General features: G+C 43.1%; 1 protein-coding gene across 1 annotated transcript in view; it reads right to left on the reverse strand.

The window, feature by feature from the left end:
• LOC144692241 (dihydropyrimidine dehydrogenase [NADP(+)]-like) overlaps positions 1 to 19,755 on the reverse strand; it is an 812,799-nt gene that overhangs the window by 164,371 nt on the left and 628,673 nt on the right. The window contains exons 17-18 of the mRNA XM_078560835.1: positions 6,577 to 6,697; positions 6,160 to 6,279 (exon numbers count right to left, since the gene is read on the reverse strand). Of these exons, the coding sequence (XP_078416961.1) occupies positions 6,160 to 6,279; positions 6,577 to 6,697 (241 nt within the window). The remainder of the gene's footprint in view (positions 1 to 6,159; positions 6,280 to 6,576; positions 6,698 to 19,755) is intronic.

Below are 19,755 nucleotides of genomic sequence, written 5' to 3' on the forward strand. Positions count from 1 at the left end.
AGCCAGTTTGCAATCGTCCACTCTGCCCGCCAATGACGGGCCATGTTTCTCGCCATCGGACGTTGGGAACCTCATTTTAATACATCAGCATCTCATTATAAGGCTTGCATGCTGGACTCATCACCCGCCCCCTCCCCCACCACTGGATCGTCTGCCTACGTCAGTGGGAAAACTGACATCTTTCACAATGGCACATAAGTGACGTGCACCTGGTGGGCTGCACTTCACTCGGGGATTAAGGTTTGTTTGCCTACTTGCTTCGGTCAGCACTCGCAGTCATCAGCGCCAGGCTTCACAGACAGCACCGCATCACTTTTAGGGGTGGTCTCATGGGTAGGTCTCTACCTACCAGATAGGCCATATGTGGGTGGCTTTTCAATTGCTGCAGGGCTAGGCCTTGCTTGGCAAAGGGGGAGAAGTGACTTCAGATAAGGGAAGAGGCTGCAGGGTGAGGGCTGTGCTGGGGAAGGAGGGTATCCCAGGGTGTGTGTGGGGGCACATGTTGATCTGTGCAAGTGGCTTCAAGATGGTGAGGGCTGAGGAGGCAATCTCCAGAGGAGGTGAGGCCAGATGGACATGTAAGGGTATGTGCATGAGAATGGGTGGTGATGTCCCTTGAGCTGGCAGTGAGTGAGATGCCAGTGAACGTGTGATAGGCTTGCGTGTGTGAGTTTAGAGTGATAAGATGGTTGCCAGACCCTGAATGCACAGATTCGTTCATCCACTATCTGCATTGGATGACCAACATCTGTGCAGCATTGGCACTGATCACCACTGCCATCGCCTACCAAGCTGGAGTGGTAATGTAGCTGCCCCTCCTCTGGCCAAAGTGGGGTTAGAGGACATCACAGCGGGCCTCCATGGTGTCCAAATGGCATTCCAGTGACGCGTCATTAAACCGGCAATCTTTTTGCCTTTCGAGGACATCTTCCCTGTAGTAGTTGTGAGCAGGAAGCAATGAGATGTGTACGCTCGGCTGGACTTTAAATATGGCGGCTGATAAAGTGGCGAGGTGATGGCATGGCGGGCGAATGAGAGTCCACCTGCCATGGAAATGGCGTGTTTCTCGGGAATGCGTAAGTAACGCGGCAGGTTTGGCATGATACGTTGTAAAAACCCGCCATCGCAGCTGGCGGGTAAAACGTTGTTTTGCCTGCCCGCTACCACACTTGATGCAAATGTGGGACAATTCCGCCCATAAGATAGACACTAATAAATTCAATAGAGAATTCAAGAGAAACTTTTTACCTAGAGGGTTAGTATGTGGAACTCACTACCACAAGGAGCAGTTGAGGCTAATAGCATTGATGCATTAATAGCATTGATGCATTAATCGCATTGATGCATTTAAGGGAGAAACTAGGGAGTAAATGGTGGAGAAAGGAATAGAAGAATATGTTTACATGGTGAGGTAAACTAAGGTGGGGACTACAAACATCAGCATAGACTTGTTGGGTCAAATGATTTGTTTCTGTTCAGTGAATTCTACATAACTGTATAAGTCCCAGGTAAGTATAATGAAAAAATATAGAAAGAACTATAGAGTTGTAAAGTCCCAGGTTCAGTTCCTGGTTAAGTCCGTGACCAGTTCTGAGACTAACTGATCTTAACTAGGGTCTGGTAGGAATGCCACTGTTCACCATAGTGTCCTTTCGGGTAGAGAGGGGAAAATATTGGCCAGGGTTGCCACTCCACATAACCATTCAGTGCACGTGCTATGAGGACTGGATCATGTTCATCTATGGTGCTCCCTAGACATACACTGTCTCACACATGAAGAACAGTCACTTTGATGAGGTACGAAGTATGAATCAAAATGCCCTAGCACAAGTCAATACATTGAGAAGGGAGGGGAGAATTTTGCAGGTGAAATGGAAATAATAATGAAGGCAGATAAAGTAAGCAATTCTGTGCACCATTAAGTGTCTATGGTGAACCTTCCTTTAGAGACTTAATAAAATTCATAATTTGCACATTGTTATGCTGACTAAACTAGAAGGAAAATTGCATTTCCATTTCTTTCAGCCATAAAAGGAACATTAAATAAAATGTGCTAAGAGACTAATGGCTATATCACTCAAGCTTTGGGTTATAAAACTAGAGTCTGAATCCCAGTCTCAACTGACATTCATGCTGAAATTCCCCATAGAGATCAAGTAAACTAGTCTCTGGTGGGCCATCTGGAGATCAAGGCAAAACTGAAAGTTGGTATTCATGGCAGCTGTGATGTGTGAGAAATTGCCCTGTTTTCTAATCTTGTAGAATAGTGAACGTGTAAATGTAAGGGTTTCATTCAGGAGGGGATAGACAGTGATAAGGCAAAACATTTTAATCAAAATATCAACCACTTTTAAGTTATCAGCAATTATCGCTAAATTGTTAGCTTAACTATTTCAATAGGTTTCTTTCTTCATAGTAGATTTTCACAACAATCAGTATTGTGAGTCAAAAGTTTGAATCTTCTTTAATACTTTCTGGCACAATACTTAATTTGTAACTTTGAATGAAAAAGTGAATCATACCGACGGAACAAAAATAAATGAAAATAAATGGGTTACTTTTAGCGTTAACATTAGGAAATTTACACCATGCCTGATTTCCATGTTATTAGTATTCAGGAGTGTTTTATCCAAGTCTAAATATAATTGTGTTCATGGATGGGCAAAATAAGAGATGGATCTGATAAAATTCAATCAACTGTATGACTGATCAGCATGGAACATATATTCTGTAACACAAGATTTCATACAATTTTCTAAGAAATATATGCAGAAAAAGGGATTTCTTTTAAATGCTCAGTCATCGACTAGGTCCTCTAACACACTCCTTGGAACACCCTTTCCATATGTTCCACCTCACTTCTGAAAGATATACTGATTGTGATCTTCATAGCTAAAGCTGAAGACTTCATAAAGATGTAATAATAATATCCCAAGGCAAAGTATGCTAAAGGAATCAGCTTTGTTCACTTTCCTTCTGCTCCACAAAAACTGGATGTGCTATGCAAAAGGTTACCTGTGATTTTTTTTCAACAGGGAATAGAAGTGATAAAGACCAGAAATCATTTTGTCTTAAAAATTAATCCACACATGCCCAAGGCCTAAGGTGCTTGATAAATCCCTAATGCAGATGGACAGAGTAACCAAACCATTTTGTCCGTAGTACCAAACTCAAGGGAAAGATCACACATGGGTTTCAATTTAATGTTGTGAGATAATAGTTTCATGCTTGGGTTGCAGCATGAATGCAAGGACGTGAACTGTGTTAATTCAGCGAGCTCCATTTTGCTTACCAGAGCATGATTGTCAATATTTAGCTCCCGGCATGTATGTCATGAATCTTTCTGGAAATTTGTTTAAATACATGATAAAACAATCCTCCAAAAGAATCTAAGCTTTTAAAAAAAAAACTAGGTTAAGTTCCATTTCCGTTCTATTAGCGGTTACTTTCTTAATTTATAAGCAGAATACAGTTGAAACACGACTCTTAAAATTCCAGCAGTGTTTAGACATGGTTGAATTTAAAAGCTGCAGAACATAGTATAGTTATCAGATAAAGATAGTGGGGAATTGCATTCTAGTCATGCCCACCTTTCCTAATTTTCCTTTCTCTATTTTGTCTCCCTTCCTGTTCCCCGAGGACTAGGGTGATTGATAGCCTAATCCAATGACTGTATTACAGCAGCCTCATCTTGGAATGTTTCCTTATCATTAGCAGTTACCCTATGGTTAAATTCACAGCTCAGTGCTTGATACAGCCCCTGAGATTTAAAGGTCTGGCCTTTAGAAAATATTTAAAATAAAACTGAAATCTTGACAGTGCTAAGATCTTGGTTCTTTCTGGTTTTTTAAAAAATTAATTTGACGTACAGTACCCTGGCCCCATGTAAGTCTATAATGTGACCAGCTGTTGCAACAACTAACTGAAACGTGCTGCTACATTAAGCAGCAACAAGCATGCCGTGACAGTGAAATACAGTATCTATATTTGATTTTTTTTAATATGCTGACTAAGAGCAATGTTTGTTCTAAAAGCGGGATGGAGACAATGTGGTGCAAAGATTTAAATCACTGCCCCATTTTGAGACAGTCAGTAAATGCAAAGCCGCCTAGAAAACGGCAGGAACTCCCAAGTGTAAAATAATGCATCTCATAAACTTCTATTCTGTGGAAATGTCAAGCCATGGCTGTATAGTACTTCAAAGCCAGTACCTGGCATTTTCCATTGTCTGCTCTGTTGTCATCAAGCAAACTTGAACATTGAAGATTAATGTAGGGCAGGCAACAGCAAACTTCTGATCTATTATCACAGCTTAACACATATAGCACCTCCATTAACAGCAATACACTCGTGGCGGGGGATAAGCTTTGCTTAAATAACAAAATTAACATGTTTTGCTCCATTTTATTCATACCAACAGATTTTTTTTAAATAGTAAACTCAACAGCTTGAATTCTAGTACCATCTTAAGCAGGAGAATAATCAGCACATTTTGTTTTTTTGTTTCTGCACAGCCTTAGCCAGATATGAAAATCTAATGGGCTCCCTCTCTGCAGGAAGAATTGACCATTGAAGAACACATTGCAGAGAAATGTAGGCGGTGGGGGTTGGAGGTGAGGGGGGGGGGTGGGGTTAATATGAAAATTAACACACAAGTTGGAAATCTGCAATAAAAGGCTGGAAATGTGCGTAAACAAAATAAGGGCTAACTAAGATAAAAGCAAAATACTATGGATGCTGGAAATCTGAAACAAAAACAGAAAATGCCAGAAAATCTCAGCAGGTCTAGCAGCAAGGTCTAGCTGAAATGTTCCTAGACCTGCTGTGTTTTTCCAGCATTTTCTGTTTTTATTATGGGCTAACTATCCCTTGCATATTTAATGGCTTTGATAAAGGTGCTGGTTGGCCTGCTATATATTTCCAATATTTTCTGTTTTTGCATCAGAGAATTCATTTTTTCCACTTTTTGTTTCCCACTTCTGCACTCTATAACCCAAAGAAATACAGTCTCTAATCATTTATCTGAATATAAACTCCAGTAATAGTTATCTTATAAAACTATCAAAGTAGTTCATTATAAGTAAATGTGATGAAGTGCAAGGAGTTATCATTTTAGCAGAAATGAAAGCATGTAGATGATGATGATGATTCTTTTGGCTCACAATATACATGACAAAGGCAAAGTCTACATGGGCAGAATTTTGCCGTTGGTGAGCAGGGGGCAGGGCCCGCTTGCCAACGCGTAAAATGACACGGGATGACGTCAGGAGGAACCCCCGACATCATCGCGGTCCATTTAAATTTTCAGGAAGGCGGGGGCGCAGCAAAATCAGCTGCGGGCCCGCCGACCTGTCAATGGCCAATTGAGGCCATTGACAGGATCATTTATACAATTAAAGGACCTGCCCGTCCAACCTTAAGTTTGGCGGGCAGGCCAGGAGCCCCGGCGGGCAATAGAAAAAACATGAAACCTCATCCACTGGCAGGATGAGGTTTCATGTAGGGTTTAAAAAAGTTTAATAAACTTATTATGTAAATTATGAACATGTCCCATCTCATGTGACATGAGGGGGACATGTTAGGGAATTTTTTTTTCTACTTTTCATATTTTTCAAAGTGGAAGTGATCTCCCTGAGGCAGCACTTAGCCTCAGGGAGATGTGTGCTCTTTCGTGCGCATGCGCAAAAGAGCGCACTCTCGCTTTTGGGGAATACCCCCCTGCCCACTTAAAATGGCGGCGAGGTCCGCTTCTCCGGCGGGGATCGTCTCCCCGCCCACCGGAGATTGGGTCGGGCCCGCCCACCCGGCAGGCAGAAAATTCTGCCCCATGTGTTTTGTTTTTCTAATATGCATGCTAAATAAAAATGTGAAAGGATTGTACGCTAAAACGCATCTCTGCAACAGAGACTTCAAGGTGCTTTTCTTCTCAATTCTACAGTGACTCTTCCCCACCCACTTTGCTGCAGTGCTGTGCTAGTAAAAGAAATAGGCATTTCAAACTCAATCTCTTCCAACTGTCATGACTATTAGCCATGTTGACCAGCAGTAAGCAAGGTTTGTGCATTGGTAGAGAGATGATGTTATAAATTGCTACAAGAGCCTCCCAGTTTCTCTACCATCTCTGAGGAAACACTGTACAGTGATGAGGGCAATACTTACCAGATACGCCACCATATGTGGTTCGCCTGTCTCTACCAACAGCAGGCACTGGTGTACCATCTGCAAGTACTCCTATCAGCCCAGAGACTGTATTGGTTGCTGTAACACCATTTGCACCACCTGTGAGAAAAGGCAGCAGTTAATTAAATTCCAGTGCACAGAAAGATACCTTTTTGACTTGGATTGAATTATAATAGCTAAAGAATAGGTGACAACAATCATTTCAAAGTTAATGACACAGGTGGGCAATCAAAGTAGGACAATAATAAAATAAAAGGTGTATTTTTAAAATTGAAGCATTTAAACAATTTACAAGAATATAAAAGCCAGAAATAGAAAAGAATTAAAAGAAAAACAATTATTCTCCGAGTAGCATTTTGCATCCCTGCGCAGTCAGTCCCCGCTATAGCTTCTTACCTTCCTGAGCTGCCATCGCTATGTTTACAATGTCTGTGACGTTTGGGGTCAGCTTGGCAAAGAATGGAATCTTAACAGCTTGTCGTACCCAACGGCAGATGTTTCGCACCAGCTTTGGATCCTGTTCAAATGGGTCAGTTACAGAACTAGATGAGAAACTAATCTGATAAAGCTGTGCAGAGAGACTGGCACAGCTTAATGCTGCCAATCTGCCCGCACTGCATGCGACACTGAAGGCACTGTAACCATCTCATTATTTGATCCTCAGATCACAGCAGCAAACAGCAGAGCCGTAATAATATCATCTAATGCAATTACATTTTTCTTGTGTACAGAATAAGCCGAATGACTCAGCCTTCATTTATAATGGAATTTACAGCAATAATAGTACTACTTGCCTACTGTAGCTAATGCTGATTGGCACAGATCAGTTGCTTTGAATTATCTATTTAGATATTAAAGCCTTTTTTAAATAATAACATCTTTCATCTTTGTCCTGGTAACAAGAAAAAAACACTAAATCTTCTCCTTTCTTCTCTTGCCAATTTTTTTCCATCTCTTGAAAGCTTGGATTCTCTTCTTGGTTACAATTTCATGTACACTAATCACCCTCTAAGTCCTTGCTCAAGTGCCATTTATTCACATGTGAGCCTTTACAGTGAGTGTTCAACCATGGGAAGGGATGGAGCCAGGGTAGAGCAACAACACAGTACAGCCTATTCCCATCTTCACTGGTTGTTCAGTTAGATCAGCCATGATCTAACTGAGTCACAGAACAGGTTTGAGAAGCTGGATAGCCTACTCCTGTCCCATTATCCGCACACTTCTACCATGGATCACTGCACAGTGATCAACAGCAGGGATTAAATTTCCTTACCCACATAATGCTAAAGCCAATTGTAAACACCCAACTGGTGAGGGAAGGCAATTGGGAAAGGTAAGCATGGCCGGCAGGGGCCTATGGTTTCAATGTGACGCCAGGAGCAGTGGAAGTACCACTGCTATGTTCACAATTAGTAGTAGCACTCTGTGCTATGCACAGTGCTTGTTGCAATCAGTTGCAAACCTATTGTACAAAGGAGCCTGAAACAGACAGTAGGCATAAGCAATGGACCCAAATCCAGTTTCAGTGGGTACTCCCAAAAACTATTTGGTGCCTTAACCAATATGGTGTGTAGTATATTTAATGTGTGGACTAAGGACTCACATGTAGCATGCTATATTGGTCCTTTCTCCCATAAAACTGAAGCTGCACAATTTAACTTCTAGGCCATGGTGTTCATTTTTCAATTGTGATATTAGTAGTCTTTCTTTCAGTGGCAGGAATATGGTTCCTTTCAGGACCATAGAACATTTCACCCAACTCAACAGTAAATACTTAGGTCCAGGAATAGGCCATTAAGCCCCTCAATCATGTTCTGCCATTTAGTTAGATCATGGCTGATCTATACCTTAATTTCATTTGTCTGCCTTAGCTCCTTATCCCTCGATACCTCGCTAACAAAAATCTATTGATCTCAGTCTTGAAATTTTCAATTGATCCAGTAGCGACAGTCTTTTGAGGAAAGAGTTTCAGATTTACATTAACATTTACGTGTAAAAAATGCTTCATGATTTGACTCGCAAATGGCCCAGCTCTGATTTTATGAATATGCCATCCTATTCTAGATTTTACCACCAGAGGAAATAGTTTCTCTTTTTATCAATTAGATCACCTCAATTAGATCACCTCTTAACCTTCTACTCTAAGGAAGACAAGCTAAGTTCATACATCCTATCCTCATAAAGTAACCCTTTAAGATCTGGTATCAATCTGGTGAATTTGTGCTGTACCCCTTCCGGAGATTCGGTGCCCCAAGATGAATGTAGTGCTCTGGGTGAGGTTTGACCAGGGCTCGGTACAACTGAAGCACCACTTCCTGAACTTCATTTTCCAAACTCCCTTCAGATAAACACCAACACTTTTTATTACTTTTTGCATTTCAGCATTAAGTATTTTGCAATTCGTGTACATGAACACCTAAATCTATTTGCTCCTTCACAATTGCTAGTCTCTCACTCTTAACAAAGACTGAGCTCCACCTACCGTAGTTTTGCCCACTCATAGTCTGGCTGTGTCCCTTTGTAACTTCCTGCTCCCATCTGCACAATTTAAGGAGTCTCCTGGCATAAGGTCAGCTGCAAACTTGGATATACAACTCTCTCTTCCTTTATTTAAGTCATAGAGTGAAAATCTGAAGCCCCTGTGCAGATCCCTGGAGAACCCCACTTATCACATCTTACCGATCAGAGAATGTTCTCTTTATTTCCAATCCTGTCACCTTCCTGCAAACCAATTACTGACCCACATTAGAAGGTGACCTCTAATTCTGCGTGCTTCCATTTTTGCTAATAATCTCTTTTGCGGAACTTTCTTGAATGTCTCCTGGAAATCCATATCGACATCAAAATTTATTCCTGCCAGGGTTCTGCCTGTTCCGCAGCACTGGGAGGCTCTGATGGAACGGCAGATGCTATTTATGCTTGCATTCCCTTTGTCACATCAGCATTTTTGGATGCTCTCTGGTAGGATCCTGGTCTACTCTATTAATTCTGCCAGATACTCCATGGGCAAAATTTTACGTTTTGAGTCGATTTGATTTAATTGGCATCCTTCCATCTGCAAGAGATGATGGGAATGCAGCCTCAGAACTTTGGTGGGGAGATGATATCACCCGCTGCACTTCTTTTGATGGCTGAGCAAGCCGATTCTGGAAGGGCATAGTCCGCCACAAGTGTCGCATGAAATTGTCCCTTGCCGGCGATGTGGAAAGATCTCTGCTGATACCTTGGGCAGAATTTTTCGGTCGGTGGGCGGGTGTGATTGGCTGACCGCGATCGGCCACAACCACGATGTCACGCTGGCTGGCCAATTAGCGGCAAGCCTGCATGAAACACGTGCTGAGCAACTCAGTGCTGGCGGGGTGGGGCCAGGAAGAGGGCGGGCGTTGACGTCAACGCGGGTATGGGACAGCGCTGAGAGAAAGCTCCCTGAAGGCAGAGAGCTGCCTCAGGGAGCTGCAGACCCGATAATCCTCAAATAACGTTTTGAAAAGCAGAAAGAAAATGTCCAAGCATTCCAATCAGGCACTTGGACATATATGATAAAAATACTGCCCGTGATTTTTATTTTTATTTTATTTCATCACGGAAACCTCATCCTCACCCTTTGTCTTAGATTTCAGTCTTGATAGGTTGAGGAGTTTCCTGTCTGGTCATGGGTGGAGGTACACTCCTTCCATGTCGACAGCAAAAGAATAGGTCAGAAGGACAGAGGAAAAAGTACCAAACAGAGCAGGGGCTCAGACCTAACCCTGTTTAACTCCATTTTTGAGCTCAAAACTGTCAGAGATGGGGCTGCCGAACTGAATGGTGCTGTGTACATTATCATGGAAGGACCATATGAGACTGCAGAGATTGGGAAGGTAGCTGATTTTCTCCAGTATCCAGTTAGAGACCCATCCTGCTCATGGTGCCAAATGGTTTTGCGATATCTATAAAAGCAAGGTAGGGTGATATTTGCTCTGTCTGCACTTCTCTTAAAACTGATGTAGTGAGAGGGTCATGTCTACCATGGTTCTGCCTGCTCTGAAGCCACATTGTGCCACCAGGTATATTCTGTTGGCTAGTTGATGGAGCCTTGTTAGAATGACTCTGGCAAAGGCTTTCCCAGTAACGCTGAAGCGTAAGGTGCCCTGGTAGTTGTTGCAATCCCCTTGAGCGCTTTTGTTCTTGTATAAGGTGGTGATGTTTATGTCACGCATGTCCTGTGGGACAGAGCCTACTTTCCAGGAGAGGTCATGAAGGTATGGCTGCAGGTGAAGCTTTCATACTTGAATAGCTCAGCTGCTATTCTGTTACTTCTAAGTGTTTTCCATTCTGTTAAGGAGTCAATGACCTTTCCAAGTTCAAGTAATGAGGATTCTGCATCAAACTCATACATGACAGGTAGCTACAGAAGATCATCAAGCTCAGGCAGAGAGATATTCATCTTATGTGAGTATAGCCCTGAGTAGTGCTCTATACAGTAGACCATTTTCTTGTTCCTGACAGTGAGTACTTTCACATCTGTGGATTTCAAAGGAGTAACTTTGGTGATGCTGGGGCTGAATGCGCTTTTGATATCTCATACATAGCGCAATGATTACCATTGTCTCTAGCAGTTTGTATTTTCTTGCATAGGTTTACCTAATGCTTGTTGGCACAGTACCTTGCTGTGTTCTGTACAATTGCTTTGGCTAGTATGAGATTGTCATGTGCTTTCGGGCTAGGAGACAGGTTGTAAGCCAGGGGAGCTGCGCTCTTGACTTCAGCGACAGGGTTTTGGGTCAGTATCCATATCGGGGTCAAATGGGAGTCCCGACTGTGCCAGGGGCAGTCACCTTGCAGTGAATTTCCCTTCACTGGCCAATTAATGTCCAGAGGACATGCTTGCCATCCATTTAAGGACAGCAGATGGGCTCTGGAAGCTGCAGGGTCAGTAGGAAACCCTGGTGCATGGAAGGAGCTGCAGCTGCCGTCACGGGTAAGGGAAAGAGATGGCACCTCTATCTTGAGGTACCCTCTCAGAAAATTTAACAAATTCGTATCAAAAATGGCCACAGCTCCCGGACAACCATGGTGGAGGTGGGTAGCCCTTCCACTCCCGATCCCGCCTCCAGGAAAATGGCACGGGGTCGAAATGGTGCCAGCAAACCAGCACACTGACTGGCAATGCGAAATTGCATGCCTGCCCACCTCCATTCTTGCCCTCATTGGCCCATGAAAATCTTGCTGCATATCTAAGCAGTCAGCAATTGCACCTGTAGAAAGTTGTCCTTGCTGTGCAGGATCAATGTGGGCCCCTGAAACCTGTACTAAAATGCCAATTGAACATAGGTAGCTCAGTTGTTATTAGAACTTGGAACCCAATGGCAAGGGCATAGCAGAAAAGAGCATCTCCAGCCTTAGAATCTTTGGCTAGACTAGGGTTGCCAACCCTCCAGGATTGACCTGGAGTCTCCAGGAATTCAAGATCAATCTCCAGGACACTGTTGTTTGCAACTCTGGAGAAATATCTTAGGGACGTTAAAAAAGGTTTTCTTTTCATTTTCTTTCAACATTTCTCTTTGCCAGATATAGAAACATTGAAAATGGGGGGAAAAAAGGACTGTTTGGCTGACAGTTAAGCATCATCCAATTAGGTCATGCGTCTTTTTGGTTTCCAATTTGCATAGGAAGGCAGTGCATCACAAGAATTGATATATTGGCCGACTAATGCCTGGAGCATGTGATCAGTCATGGGTTGAAATTTCCAGGAATGCACCTAATTTGCAGTTGGCAATCCTAATCCGGAATGTTGTCCCCGCCCACGGCAACCTCCCAAGCACAGAGGCTCTAAAAACCTACCAGGTTCGTGGATGCCCAGTTGAGCATGGAAATATGGGGCTGGGTTTTATGTACCCCCGCGGGGCATGTTCTCAGCAGTGGTGGGGGGCAGCAGGGTGGCACATAAATAGGGTAGGTGCCCAGCCCACCACCATCCCACCCACCGCCGAGCTCACTCGGCACGTACTATATGTAAATAAATAATTAAGGGTTAATTGAGCTTGTTGACAAGCCAATTGACCCCGATAATATGCTGCCATAATATGGCTGGCATGGGTAGTCAGACGACAGTGGGCAGGCCATTTTTTAAAGAAAATTTATTTAAAAGGGTGGGAAGGAAATAGGAATACTATCTTTGGGGGGTGCACTTTGCACTTTGGGGAGGGAAGCCCTCTCTTTGCGCTTTGGGGAGGGAAGCCCTCCCTCAAAGATAGCACCCGCCACCCTTTCTTCCTACCCTCCTGCTCTCCAAAGCCCACCACCCCCACCCCCATCCCTAAGCTGACCAAATGCTCCCTGTCTAATACCTCGGACTTACCTCACTCCAGGATCCATTAGGCCTTCTTCTTGGGGTTGGTTACAGTCCCAGCAGCACCCACTAACGAGCTATTGGCACTGCCAGGGCTGTTGAAACTGCCAGCCAGTCTGAGGGCAGGACTCAGTGAGGGGCGGAAGTCCCACTGTTGGTCAAGTTAGCTTACCCGCAGCTTGTTATGGCTTTCCTTCCAGGAGGAGCCAGTCATCCACACCACCACGCCCCCCAGTAAAATGTAGCCCACATTGTCCCGCATAACATGAAAAGGAAACCATCCCCAGGATTATGGATGACCATGGGAACAGGATGAAAATTACACTCTACTACACTTTGGACTGCACAAATGTACAGCCAGAATTAATAAAGGCAACGGTGAGTGAAAAAAAACAATGTGGTCATTTATTAAGGAACATACATTTTGATGTATGCACGTGACAAATAAGTTAACAATAGATATTTTAATTCCAATTGGGTGTGAATAAAAGCTTTGACAGTTGTTTTTAAAATGGTGCAGACGCATTTTTTTCATCCTAAACAAAATCCCCTCTTCCCCGACCTGCTGCTCATTTCAATTCAAGCTGGTGTGACTTCAGTTTGTCAACATGCATGAGCAGAATGTAAAGTGAAACAGGTTTATCTACCCAACACTTTAATGCATCAGTTGCTCAAACCATATGCATAATACTGACCAATGTGTGCATGATGCAGCTGTATCATTCATCTTCAGCACTACATATCCAACAGTCCTAGAAATGAATTGGACTGTCTTTTGTATAAGTATTAGCACTGAATGTGGTAAATGAGAAGCTAGCTGTTTCAGTCACATACTGGAGATCTGAAAAAACGTCATGTGTCGTGTGAAGAATGGTGTAATATTTTGAACAGTCATTTGTTTACAAAACTTTAAAAATCTTTGAAGAAGCGTTTCCTACTAATTCCTGGTATATACAATTTAAAAAAGAGTTACATATATCAATCAATGTACTATACAGATCAACTCACAAGATGATCTAGCAGTTAAATTGTTGCTTTATGTTACATTCAATGAGTAACGAGAAAAAGATTTGTTTTAAATTATAGAATAGTAAAATCTGGTCTACTGCTATTTGTATAAAGCTTAAATAAACAAGTTGTTTGTGTACATATGTTAAGTATAATTATCATTCTACATGCATTGTTTAAAGAAATATTTCAGTTCTGAAAGAGAAGTCAAATATATTATGGTTATATACACGAGAAGTAAATACCTTTACTAAAAAGAAGAATAAGCTCTTCTTTAAATACTTGGGTGACGTACTCCAAGACTACAAAGTCACTATCAACAACACACCCTTCCTTCCGGTACAAAAGTTGTGCTATCTTGGGAATATCCTCTCCAATAACACTGCTCTGGATGACAAAATCAACCACTGCCTCGCAAAAGCAAGCTCAGCATTTGGGAGATAGACTCACTCACAGGGTACAACTTTACAGCCCCATTTTGGCGGGGACGGGGCCATAAAATGCGACCGGCCGTTATAAATGCCATTGACGATGGCGGGAGCGTAAAATCCCGCTGTCGTAAAATTCTGCCCACAGACTTTGGAAAGAGCATGGAGTTTGTCCCCAGAACAAAGGTCAAAATCTGCCAAGCAATGGTTCTTACATCACTTCTTTATGGATGCGAGATTTGGACAACCTACTGGCATCACATAAAGCGACTAGAAGTATTCCATCTTCGCTGCCTGAGATCAATTTGCAACATCAGGTGGCAGGGCAAAATCCCCAACACTGAGGCTCTTGCAAAGTGCTCATTACCTGGCATCAAGAGCATTCTCATCAGAGTTCAGCAATGCTGGATCAGTCATTTGGTTAGCATGGAGAATTAATGCACACAAAGGGTAGTACTCCATAGTAGCTGAGCACGGGAACTTGCACCACAGGACATCCCAAACTTAGATATAAAGGCAATCTGAAAGCCAACCGCAGGGCTTGCAAGCTGGATCCCAATACAAGGGAAAAAAAACAACCTTGGACTGACCCAAATGGAAAAGTCTCTGTCATCAAGTTATTTCGACATTTGAGGAGAGCAGAGTCAAGTGACTTCAGAACAAGTGAGTGTGGCACCAAGCCAATACTTCCATCCATCCCTCCTTCCCTAACTTCATATGCAATTTTGCAATTAGTTATGCAAACCGTGGCTTGACCTAACGTCACACGAGACATCAACCTAGGCTGTAAACAGGTCTTTTTCTTTTGCTGAACTCTCATCCATCGAAGCAACAGGAGAATCGATCAAATATTTGGGTTCATTCAAATGAAACAGAAATGTTCAGAAAGTTTTGGCAGCCATTTTTAAAGTTTTTTTTAAACATATTCTAATATTATGCTAGTTGTGCATAATTCTGCTAGCCAGCATTTACATTGATGGATGGCACTAGAACATTTCAGTCCTATCGTGTTTATACATTTTAAATTACGTTTTAAAGAAAAACTGACTTGTCATCTTAAATTTTAAATCATGCATAGTACACTCCCACTATTCTAAAGATGTATATTTCTAAGAAAAAATCTGTCTACATATATATTAAAATGTAGATTACACAAATCCACATGAAATTAGTATTTCATACATAATGGCTAAAAATAAATTACTCAGAGGATAAGTTGTATGAAATTATAATGAACCAAACAGCGGGCATTGAATACTTCTTCCAAATGTTGGTTTACCAATAAATTAGCTCTTTGACAGGACTTAAACTCAGAGACAATTCTTTCTACAATTTTCTAAATAACTAAAACATCCAGTAGTTTCTTTTTAAATGAGCTGATTTAGTCTGTCATCAATTAAGGCAGTCATTATCAACTGTCTAGAGACATCAAGGATTTCGCCATCCTTATATATCCTAATAATATTTGGATAGGACCTTTCATGCAGAAACATCTCAAAAAATGCTTCGTACAATGAATTGCTTTTCTTTTAAAGTGCACTTATTGTTGCTGTACTGGCAAATCTATCACAAATCATTCCACAAACACAACAGGACTCTTTAAGATGCTCTTGTATCTGGCCCATACACAATAAATGGTACAAATTCACCGAAGTGTAGTTGAGATTAGATCTGGACTGCCAATATAAATATTAATTAACCCTAAGGATTCCATGGAGAAGTTTACTCATTTAGCTGGTGCCATGCCCAGGGAGCTAATAAAGCACCAGCAGCATTTGGAAGTTGGTTCTCAACCAACGGACGCCCGTTTTTAAAACACCGAACAGTGCAGTGTGCTATTTACCTTGATCCCTCTGTCCTTGCAAACTACTACCTCACTGTTGACCGGAGGTCACCGGTAACGGTTATTGGCTTAGTACAAAGAGGAGAAGAGTCAATTCACTCTTAACTCTCAATTTGCTTTATTCACGTCGTTAGATCATATACATACAGCTTATATGTCTGGTTAGATATAGATATGCAGTTTACAGCAGGTTATACAGTTTTATACCCAAACTAGGATCTAAATGCACACCCACTAGGTTTCTCTGACACTCCCTGAGTGGTCACAGAATATAAAAGCTAATACCTGAAAAGGAGAGCTGACGCTCTCTTTCAACGTCATCTCTACATTGCTGACCTAGGTTCTTCCACTTCCGCGATGGTTGTTCTCCGGAGTCTTCACTGGCTCCACACCCGAGATTCTCCATTCTTATTCTGAGTCTTATCTCTTCAAGCTGTGCTGTCTCTCTCTCCCATTAGTTTAGGCATGCTCGCCTAGCCCATATGTCTTCTCCTTATTGGCTCTGTCCCAAGGACTTAGGTAGCATTACCTCATTATTCCTTTTCTAAATATGGACTTGTGTCTTATCACATTTCCCTTGTTTTTCAAACAGCTAATTCAAACTGGTTCCAGCTCAGGCCAGCGACTGAACTCAGGTTACTTTAGTTCAAAAGTTGCTTTTGCCTGTGTGTCAGCAGTTCGGCTGCAGCCCCTGGCCAACACCACCTTCAACCTTCCCTTCTTCTCCAAAGCTCTTGAATGTGCTGCCATCTCCCATGCCCATGCCCACCTTTCCCGGAACTTTTTGTTTGAATTCCTACCACTGCACTGTCATCACTGAGATCATACGCGACAGTGATCAAGGAAAACTACCCCTTCCATCTTTCACATGAGACCTTAATCCGAGGCTCCATCTGCCCTCTAAAATGAATGGAAAAGCTCCCATGGCACTATTTCAAAGAAGAGCAGGGGAGTGTCTTGCCCAATATTTATCCCTCAATCAACATCACAAAAACAGATTATTTGGTCAATATTACATTGTTGTTTGTAGGAGCTTACTGTGCATAATTTAGCTACTACATTTCCTACATCGCAACAATGGCTGCAGCTCAAAGGTACTTCATTAGCTGTAAGGTGCTTTGGGACGTCCTGTGCTCACGAAAATGTAATAGAAATGCAGGGGCAGAATTTTGCCCTTGGTGGGCGGGCGGGCCCCACCGGCTCAGTGGCGGGCGGGCAACCGACTCCCGGAGCCGAAATGGGCCCGCCGCCATTTTGAGTGGGCGGGCCTTGCGGCCTGCCGACAGGAAGCACTATGCACTTCCTGTGCGGAGGGGAAAGGGAATCCCCAGCTGTCAAAGTGAGCTCTTTCTGAGGCAAAGTGCTGTCTCAGGGAGTTTACTGACAGGTAAGCAAAGTAAAAAAATAGAGAACTATTAAAATTATTAACATGTGCCCCTCATGTGACAATGTCACACGAGATGGGACATGTTAATAAGAAACACATAAAGCTTATTAAATTTTTAAAAAACGGACATGAAACTTCATCCCACCAGTGGATGAAGTTTCATGAATAATCTGGAGCCCGCTGGGGCTGCTGGCCTGCCCGCCAGCCTTAAGCGTGGACGGGCAGGGTCTTTAACAAGGTTAATTAGCCTGTCAATGGCCTTAATTGGCCATTGACAGGTCGGCGGGCAAACAGCTGATTTCACCGTCCGCCCACCTTCCTGAAGATTTAAATGGACTGGGATGACGTCAGGGGTTCCTCCTGACGCCATCCCACGTCATTTTCCCCTCGGCAAGGAGGCCCCACCACCAAATCGCTGACGGGAAGATCCTGCTGCATGTCTTTCTTTTGCTTTCTCATCCTTCTTGACCTGTCTGCAGCCTTTGACTGGATTGACTCCACCATCCTCATTCAACATATCCCCTCCATCGTCCAGGAGGATTCTGTTCTTATCTATCCAGTCATAGCCAAAGAATCATCTACATTAGCTGCTCTTCCTGCTCCCGCAACTTTACCTCTGGAGCCCTCCAAGGATCTATCCTTGGTCTCCTTCGGTTTCTCATCCACATACGGCCCCTTGGGAACATCATCCTAAAAGACTTCAGGTTTAACACGTTTGCTGATAACATCCAGCACCACCTCACCACCATCTCTCTTGATCCCTCTACTGTCTCTAAATTATCAGACTACTTGTTTAACATGCAGTACTGGCCTGCAACTCTCCGAGATTGCTGCATTCCTTCAACTCTGGCCTCCTGAGCATCCCTGATTTTAATTGCTTCACCATTGGCGGCCAAGTCTTCAGCTGCCACGGCCCTCAGCTCTGTAATTCCCTCCCTAAACCTCTTTGCCTCTCTACCCTTCTCTCCTCTGTTACGATGCTTCTTAAAACCTAGGTCTTTGATCAAACTTTTGGTCATCTGTCCTACCATTTCCTTATTTGGCTCGGTGTCACATTTTGTTTGATAACACTCCTGTGAAGTGCCTTGGCAACCTGGCTATGTTAAAAATGCTGTATAAATGCAAGCTGTTGCTGTTTTACTTCTAGGATTTGGCATCAAAGCTAACCTAGATGGATGGGATGAACGTTTGCTATATTCCCTGCCTGTAAGGGTTTCACGTGAAATGAGCTGGTTAGTCTCAACCAGTTTCCAATGGGCAATATGTGTCTCTAATTCTGAATTAATTGGCAATTTCCCACAGAGAGGTCTGAGAATGTTTGGGGTGGGATATGGAAAAACATCACACTGGCTCATTAAGGAAGCTGCTGCAGAATGCTTTTCACTGCATTTAACCACATTAGATCTGAACTAGGAGCTTTTCATGCTCATACAACAGTCATGTCACTGAACATGAGGAGCACTATAACCTGATGCTAAGTGCCAAATGCCCTTGACTCATTCCCCATAATATTGATGAGAAATGCCTACAACGTTTCCAAGGTACTGAGCACATCACAATGCGGCTGTCCAACACAAAGGTCACAAGATGTGTTGGGAATAGGTGGTGGAAAAGAAATCTCAATTTAAAAAACACCCTTTCCTTGCAGTCATTGCTATGACTGCTCTGGTGTCACTCTTGCTCTGATGCTCCTGCTTTCCAACAATGAACTTGCGCTCTATGAGCCAGTAGCTCTTGACTGAATCATGGTGCATGAAGTTTTGACCCTGTCCCTAAATCATCATTAGTGATTTGCACAAGCTGCCAGAAAAATATGCAAGCCAGTTGACCTTGTACTATTGGGTAGAGTCAGCTCATTCCTAGCATATGGAGCCCTTTAATTGTGCTGACTCTGACAGCCCATATTATTGATCCCAGAGAGAGAAGTTGCTGACTGGGGTTGAGAGAAGGATCGCCTAACAGAAGTTTTATCACTGATATGGGCTCAAAGCACAAGGGGCAGGGGGTGGCAAAAGCGGTTTCCACATTTGGAGGCATCATTAGTTCTTGAACAGTCTTGGGCCTAATGGAGATTTGAAAGTATAAGAACTGCTTCGTATGAAAAAGTAAACCTGAGGGTAATTTTGAGGCCTCTTGCCTGCTGGGGAATGGCTTGCTGCCCCCTTCCTGCTGACGATGTGGCTGTTCCTATCTTCCTCACCTGAGACAGGCGATAGATCCTGTTATACTCAAATCGAGGGCCAAGTACACATGAAGAACCCCTATTTCCATTTTCAGACAGTATTGAGAGGAGCGTACATTGCACACGCACTGCCCAGTATCTGCTGGCTCTCCAGCCGAGGAAGAACCCAACAGGTCAGTTTGAGTTTATTTTTGTGAGATTAGGAAAAGAGAAGGAAAATGAGGACTGATGCCACGGTGGGTCCCTCCCCCTCCCGAGAGTCAATTCCCCAAGCCTACCTTCTTGCAGCCAATAGGTCAGTCAGGGCACTTGATGTAATGGTGGCTCAGAGTCAGTGGGCTGCCCCAGGGCATTCATTTTCTGCCCGCAGCTGACTGGTCCTGTGTTAATAAGGCC

This window comes from Cetorhinus maximus, chromosome 17 (genome assembly GCF_964194155.1).
Source record: "Cetorhinus maximus chromosome 17, sCetMax3.hap1.1, whole genome shotgun sequence".
Taxonomy (NCBI): domain Eukaryota; kingdom Metazoa; phylum Chordata; class Chondrichthyes; order Lamniformes; family Cetorhinidae; genus Cetorhinus; species Cetorhinus maximus.